The sequence below is a fragment of the Gracilinanus agilis genome, chromosome 1, assembly GCF_016433145.1.
Source record: "Gracilinanus agilis isolate LMUSP501 chromosome 1, AgileGrace, whole genome shotgun sequence".
NCBI classification, from domain to species: domain Eukaryota; kingdom Metazoa; phylum Chordata; class Mammalia; order Didelphimorphia; family Didelphidae; genus Gracilinanus; species Gracilinanus agilis.
The window spans coordinates 513,681,549-513,689,418 of record NC_058130.1 but is presented as its reverse complement, the minus strand read 5'-3'; the positions used below and the strand labels follow the sequence as shown (position 1 = coordinate 513,689,418).

The 7,870-nt window shown below is 36.9% G+C and overlaps 1 protein-coding gene across 3 annotated transcripts; it reads left to right on the top strand.

The window, feature by feature from the left end:
• The first annotated feature begins 338 nt into the window (after positions 1-338).
• On the top strand, positions 339-7,074 carry CHCHD7 (coiled-coil-helix-coiled-coil-helix domain containing 7). 3 transcript variants are annotated; one of them, XR_006505121.1, is made up of 6 exons: positions 339-414; positions 960-1,153; positions 3,557-3,629; positions 4,950-5,048; positions 5,686-5,851; positions 6,250-7,074. XR_006505121.1 is itself a non-coding variant. In XM_044658002.1 (5 exons), the coding sequence occupies exons 3-5, from the start codon at positions 3,576-3,578 to the stop codon at positions 5,788-5,790; spliced, it is 258 nt and encodes an 85-aa protein (XP_044513937.1). In that variant the 5' UTR covers positions 339-414; positions 960-1,039; positions 3,557-3,575; the 3' UTR covers positions 5,791-7,074. The 3 variants fall into 3 exon arrangements, 2 of the variants coding, with proteins under 2 accessions (XP_044513937.1, XP_044513936.1); XM_044658002.1 differs by having other exon boundaries at positions 960-1,039; positions 5,686-7,074; XM_044658001.1 differs by having other exon boundaries at positions 5,686-7,074.
• Positions 7,075-7,870: the final 796 nt, after the last annotated feature.

The following is a 7,870-nucleotide window of genomic DNA, read 5'->3' as shown; positions in this document are numbered from 1 at the left end:
CGCTGCAGCCGGCCTCAGGCCCAGCTCTGGCCAGCCAGTTGGTGGATACAGATGCCATTCACGTGGCTGGTGTTAAGGGGTGGGCGCAGAGTTGGGGTGGGGGGAAATCATGGGGGAGGGGGAAATAGAAAGGGAGGCGGATACCTCCCGGGCTTCTCCCCCTCCCGCACCCCCGCCTCCTCCTTCGCTCCCGCCTCCTCGCGAGCTGGGGGTGGGGCGGGGCCGGCTGGATAGAAGTCTGCAAGTGGCCGATCCAGTTGCCAGTCACTTCAAGCTGAGAACCGATTGGACAAAGTGGCAACCGGGGTGAGGGGCAGCGAGTTAGGCTGCGTGCTACATAAGGCACTGCTGCGTGAGCCATTGACGTGTTTGGAGCTGGAGACGGCCTGGGTTCCTGTGTAACCGCAGTGAGAGGTGAGTGGGTTTCCTTCGTCCTCTGGAGTAACTGGAGTGAAGATGTATTTGGTCCTCTCCCCCACCCTTGCCCCAAGGTTCTGCAACTCGGCACCGAGCTCCCTCCCTCTTTGTCCTGAAAGGTGTGCTCCAGGCCTAGCCATGGCTCTATCTCCTGTTCCTCTCTCACCTTCAGGTCGGGGAAGCAACTTCACCTTTTGCACTGGGACGGGTAAAATGACCTCTCCTCCCTGCGGTGGAAGAGAGCAAACCACCTGCCTCTTTCTTACCATCATCCCCACTAGGTCAGGTGTTAGTTACATCGATGACCCCCTCAGCTTTATATTTCCACTTCCCTCCATCGAGCCTCTTACGGGAGGTGTGGGGGGGAGAGATTCCGGCTTTCCCAGGGGTCAGAGGACACTCTCTCTCTCTCTCTCTCACACACACACACACACACACACACACACACACACACACACACATTTTCCATACCTTCGACCGTCCTAGGGCTGCACCTCCTCTCCCCTGACCCAGTTGTGGAATTCCTTAATTTTGTCTTTCAGGCTTCTGTTAGTGGCTGGAGTCGTCGGTCCCGGTGGGTAGGGGGAGGCTGGACCCTGCCAGCGGTCAGGCCAGTTGATGGGTATGTACGTACTCCTTGATGTTCCGGCCCCTTCCTGTTACAAAGCAAATCAAGACCTGAGAAGAGAGTTGCAGTTGGAGGAAACCAAGGAATAATAACTTGAGAGCTGTTTGGGTAGGGTTTTGAATTTTAACTCATGGTGATGGAAGGGAGGGAAGAAAATGTGCAAACAGTCTTTGCTATTTTCCTTCCTCCTCAGTTGCTTTCTGAACTGATACCATCCAAAAATGCAATAGAAAACTTCCCTTCCCTTTCAAGTGTACCAGATACCTTAGGAGCCACTGAAGTGTTATTTCAGTGTTCTTTATATTTAGTCTTCCGCCTAATCAGTTCTTTAATCCAAATGGACTTTGTTTTGAACTCAACTTATTTTTATTGGAAGCTATTTCATGATTGTGATATGGTAATTTTGAGAAACCTAAGCATTTTTGAAAATGTGAGTGAGTATAAAATCCTGAAGGGGGTGAAAGGGAGCAGTTCTTGCCAATAATAAACCAAAGTGTTTCTCTTACAAACTTAGTAAATCTTCCTTGAAGAAATTGCCTACTCTCAAGTCATATTAACCTCTGGAGTTCCAATGTGTCTGATTAAAACAGTAAACTGTAAACAAGATATTCTGTTCCATAGTACTGAAGTATTAAGTGATTAGGAAAAAATTTCATGCACATAACCTGTCCTTGTCGAGAAAAAATAGGATAATATAAAAATGTGCTTAGGAAGGAAAGACACTTGTTGTTACTTAACAGTTATCATCTCAAATGACTGTTGACTTCTATTTAGGACATATCTAAAGCAGTAGTGTCAAACTTAAAATAAAACATCTAGTTCATAAGCATCATACATAGGAATTCCTGCAGGCCACATAATGACTAAGTTTTAAAATATAGTGTTATATATGTTTTATTGTAGTTTTATTTATTTTGTTAACTGTTTCCTAATTATGTTTTTTAATCTGGTTCAGGCATCACTTTTGACATCTCTAGTCCAAGACCTCTTCACCTGCATTCTCTAAATGCTACCCATGAAAATGAAGTAGCCCCATTGACATCAGCTAAAGCTGAAGGGATTAAATTTTTCTTAATCCTCAAAAGATGATCATGTGTGAGATAATTCTTATAACATCTCTTATATCTACATAAGAAATTAAGCCTGGATATTCTCTCAATCTTACAATCCTGATATCATTCACCAGAATAAATTCTCTCTTCTACAACTCCTCCCACCCTCCCCTGGGTGGGGCGAATAGGAACCCAGGTTACTCTGTATTAAGGCAAAGCAAGTGTTTTCTCTTTGGGGATGTGAAAAAGGAATCATGACAATTATAACTGTAGTTTTTGACTTTACAGTTAACATCATAATTATCTTAGTAGATTGTGCTGACATCTTTAATGAATTTCTCTCCGTCTCCTTTAGGATTCAAGAGTATAATATGTTGAAACTTTCTGAAAAGCTTCTGAAAAAAAATTTTTTTTTTGTGACAATCTAATCAAATGAGAAACTTGATTTCTGTGAAAACTGTCACTTTGGGATGGTTTAGAAGCTCATTACACAATATATCTACGGGGATATTGGCTGAATCTTTAATTTCAACGAAAAATGAAACTTTTTTACCAATGCAGGTTATCAACTTTTCTGCAAATTAAAGCTTGACAGTTTCCTAGAGTATTGACAGGCTGTGTATTTTGCCTAGGATCACAGCTATTATGTATCAAAGATAGTACTAGTGAAGGTATCCACAGTGCTTTCTCTTTTTTGTGATGACTTTCTGAAACAATTCTCTACCAGAGAAAGTGAGAGAATGGACTTGGGAGTTAGGATGATCTGGTTTCAAAATCTGCCATTGATACTTAATAGATACAAGTGATCATTGGCAAGTTATTCATTTTTTGAACCTTAGTTTTCTCAACTATAAAATAGAATGATGTCTGGAATACTATAGAATTATTTTGAAGTTCAAATAACATATATAAAGCACTTTTCAGCTTTAGAGTGCTATATGTACATTGGCTAATATAACCCAGTATCATTCCCTGGAAGGGAAGCCTTTTATAAGGCTTTTGTAAGGACAGCATCAAGTTAACTATTTTGATTTGCAATTAAGTAGGAATTCTGTAACACTCAGTATTTTTAAAGCAGTGATTAGCTTACATCTTTTTTTTTATTTCTATACTTCTATATTCTTAAAACTACAAAATGTGGGTATTAGTCTAGATCACTAAAGTTGCATAATAACTTGAATATTCTTTTTCATTCTTTAATCCTACTTGCTCTTCTCCTCCCCTTAATGTACACCCTTGAATTGAACTTAATTGGGTCTTCACTAATTCATACTTTACTAACAGCAGAATATATATATATATATATACACACCATGCAGTATTACTATGTATATGAGACTATAACTGAGAGTAGTCATTACTTTTTTCCCAGAGTAATATAATCTTAAATGTTTTGGGGAATTGTGATGCCAGTAAGCTTTAAAAAACTATATGAGTAACATTTCTTTCTAACTTCTAGTTGCAGTAAGAAGATTAGAATGCCCATTGTTACGAGGAGACTTAGAGACCCTGACATAAATCCTTGTTTGTCGGTAGGATGACTTTTTTTGTTTTATAGATTTTGACTTGGAAGAATAAGCCCCAATTTTGGGACTTAAAATTTCTTTATTTTTTGTAATTGTTTAATAAACTTTAAAAAAAGAATCCTTAACCATTGTATCCTTTTTTATGGAATATTTTAAATATTCATAATTTAGCCAAACCAAATATTTCTTGAACTGCCACTTATTTCTTACACTTTTGTATGATGTACACACATTTATACATCAAGCTGTTTTGTTGTCATTTGACACCTAGTCATGTAACATATAATGTCAGAGAAAAATCTTTAGACCAAATGTAGTTTTTATTATTTGGAAAGTTGGAAGGTGTGGCATTTTAAAAACTGATATTGGAATTTAAGTTCTTTTCCTATTTCCCAGTTCACTGCTATCCTTGAAGTAACCTAACTGTAGAGGAACTTATTATAATAGAACTAACTTCTTAAAATTTTAAAATAGAAGTATTTTCTAAAAGGTATAGTATAAACAAAATGTAATTTCTGTATTACAAAGTTTTTATTGGCATTTGTTGGGTATGACCAGCAACACTTACTTGTGGCTTTGCTCCCCCTGAGTAATGTAGTCATCTGAAACTTATGCCAATGAAAACTATACCACTCAGGCCTGTATGTATTCTCTCATACATATGTATATTCACTTTTAAAAATTGTTGGCATGTAAACTTAGATCATTTCATGTGTTAAAATAGTTCCTAATAGCTTTGTTATAATTAAAAAAGCCTGTTTGGAAAGAACATGTTTTCTTATGCTTATGAAAGCAGATAATCATGCTGCTCATATAGTTCTGTAGTTGACTAACTGAAGTTCACACATTTTCACTTTGATGTTTGGAGTTATCCAGTCTTCTTCCGGTTCAGACTACTTAAACTTAATTCCCAAGGGTTAGGCATACTCCTTTGAATTCACATAGTTCTTTTTTTCTGACTTACATTTGAAGTGGAATATAACATCTTTTTGAAAAATTGCTTGTTTAACACATAGCATTTACTGATCTGATGGAAATAGACCTAAAGAAACTTTGGTGAATTAGGTGTAATCTAGGCGTTCTTGAACTTAATTTGGCTCAAGAATCATCTGTAGCCTGATTTTATCTCTTAGGTCTGGGTTAGAATTTCCTAACCCCTATAGATGGGGTGTCAAGACTGTAGGGGGGATTAGGGAGTGAAAATAAGTGTGAAGTTAAATGTGTGGAATCAGAAAAGGTTAAATTGAAATTTTGTCCATTAATGTTTTGAAATGGCTTTCAAAATCACCTGGTTTTATCTTTATCATTAAATTTTGCATGTTAAAGGAATCAGATGCTTCTACCAGATGTATGGATGAAAATAATTATGACAGGGAGATGTGTACCACTTCTTTCTTGAAGTACAAAAACTGCAGGAAATTTTGGGTAAGTAGAATTAAAATTATATTTGAAATCATCACTTAAGTATTAAACATTAAAATGGCTCAAGCACCATTTTGAAAGATGAGATTTAGGGAAATCACAACTTAGTCTACTATTAATTGTGACTATATCAGAACAAAGAGAGCCCTAAAAGTTTGCATATGTTTAGCAGCTATTTTCAACTTTCCCATTCCCATTCTAACATAGAGGTATAATAAGTTAACTTATTTCTCCTATTCAAATTTACTAGTGTTATTGTGTTCAACAAAGGTATAATCCTACTCATAGACATGTTTTTATAAAAGGCAATGATAAAAACACTAAAAGCACCCCTAAAATAGTTTCTCTTAGGGGTTTCCTTGGTTCTTAAACTTTTCCCATGTTCCATTTAGAACTTAGGGGAGACTTCTGTTTTTCCCTTCCATTCCCTGTCTTCTACCACCACCACTGATAACTGCCAATTTCATTTGATAAAACTTTTTATTCTTTAGAGGTGCATTTTTTCCTGGTTTGTTATTTTTTTATCTTGCCCTTTGAAACTTGAATATGTTTTTTAAAAGTTTGCCTTTAGGGAAAAAATTTTAAGTAGAGATCTAAAGTTAAATATAAAATTAACTTATTTTTGTTTGTTTATATTTAGAATGCCATTATGATTGAAAGACGACGAAATGGAGTTAAACCAAATATGCCCACAGCTACAGAAAGAGAAAAAATCTTGGGAGCAATGGGAAAGATGCCCTATTAAAGGCTTATATGCAGCAGTATTGTTTCTTTGACTTCGTATTTTGGAGCAGATCTTTACAAATGTATTTAATACATTTTTATTTTGATATCTGTGTTTCCAAGTAATTTCTCTTCCTCTTTCCCCTCATTCCCCCCTCCCCAACACTCCTCCATAGTGTCTTCCTTAACTATTTTTTTTCTTTTAAGTAACAGACCTGATACAACTGTACCTTATGTGACAGAGGATATAATATTCTGTACCCAAATTTAGGAATAATTCTTTTAACTATTTCTAGTTCCTTATAATATGTCAGATTGAAAATAACTTGGTTAGTATTTCAAGGGAACATTACATTATTACTAATGACATGTACCTATAAATGTAATGTTTCTTCTTTATAGAGTGTTTTATATTTATTATTTTGATCCTCTTAAATCCTTCTAGGTTGGTACTATGTGTATTAAATTCTCTATTTTACAGATTAGGAAACTCAGTCGTGGAAACTTGATGGAAATCATTTAAGTAATAAGAGATTCTCACCTAAGTCTTTTGATGTTCAATCTTTTCTTCCATGCTGCATCTGAAAGTAATCTCAGAAGCTAAATTGGAAAGAGACCTCACAGACTGCCCAATTGAAACTGGATCTCAACAGGAATCACTTCAACAAAGACTTTTCTTTTTGTCCTGTTATTTAGAAGATAATCCAGATAATATATATCACCGTGGTCTATCCAGTAATTACTGTTTTCTTTCCTGTTCTGATGAATTTTTTCAAACAAAATCACATGAAGTTTAGTCCACAGCCACTCACATTGTTTATGTATTGTTGGCATTGTAGGCAGGATGGAAAAGTCAAGGGCTTCCCTCCTCCATTCCCAACCCTCATCAGTTAACTCAGTTTAACACATTCTTTTCCTACCTTCAAACATCCCAGTTAGCCTTGGTTAAGAAAGCTTTTAAACAAAGATTCAGGAGAGAAAACAGGAGAGAAGTGTAGATGATGAAGCTATGTGATTGATAAATTCAACCCTGTTCTTCTACTAACTTACTAGAGGACACTGAGTAAGCCGTTTTGAATCTGGTCCCCCCTTTTCCCATTTATCTCTCACCCTGCTCGCCCACAAATTTTAAAGATCTGTGAAATGAAGATGTCATACTAGGTGATTTAAAACTTAAGTTTCAATAATATCATTTCAGCCTGGGTTTGAAACAGTGAGGCCTTACTCCCAGGTCAATTATAAAGCAATCTTGAACTAAAATGTAGTTAGGGAAGGAAGAAGTGAATAAAGATTTATATAGCACCTATTCTGTACCAGAATATTTATTTGATTCACAACAATCTGGTGAACAATGTGCCATTATTATTCTTCATAGTTGAGAAAACTAAAGTCAAACAGGTTAAGTGACTTGCCCAGGATCACATGGGTATTCAGTGTCAGAGGCTGCTTTTGAATTGTGAATATAGGATTAAATCTCTCCTTGTCTATTTTTAGCTAATCAAATCAAGAATTTAAAGTACCTCTACTTACCATTAAGTATGAGAGTTTACAAGTCACTTACTAGAATAAGCTTACACCTCCAAAGACCCCTGCCTGCCCCCCACCCCCACCCCAGGTAATGCTAGGCAAATTGAAAGGCTATAATTGGTTTCTGTGAAGAGGAGAGACAGGAAGTATCCTGGAAAAGGATATAAAAAGAGACCAACATGGTTTGGGAAGAACACTTGGGGGTGGGTGCTGCAATGGCCTTTGGAGGTGTGAGCTTATTCTGGTAAGTGACTTTTCTTTCACGTGGTTTTTGATTTGATTAGCTAAAAATAGAAAAGGGGAGAGTTAATCCAATATTCACAATCCCCCCCACCCCATGATTCTTTGGGAGACATCTCCCCAATGAATCATTTAACATAATCAGTTACCTCTAAAGATCTTCTAGCTAAAGGTGCATATAATATTGCACTTTCTAAGAGGAAACTACAATAGTTGGAGATAAGAGGGCAATAGAAGAGAGAGTGCAAAACCAGTGTTTGCTAGGCACATTGACCAAAAGCCAATTAGGGGACAATCCCCTTGGCATAAGAGTTTACATTCAGAATAAATGTGTT

Coding starts and splice junctions, on each gene's coding strand:
- CHCHD7 (XM_044658002.1), top strand. CDS start 3,576: ATGCCCATTGTTACGAGGAGACTTAGAGACCCTGACATAAATCCTTGT. Junction 3,630..4,949: donor ACATAAATCCTTGTTTGTCG/GTAGGATGACTT, acceptor TGCATGTTAAAG/GAATCAGATGCTTCTACCAG. Junction 5,049..5,685: donor AAAACTGCAGGAAATTTTGG/GTAAGTAGAATT, acceptor GTTTATATTTAG/AATGCCATTATGATTGAAAG.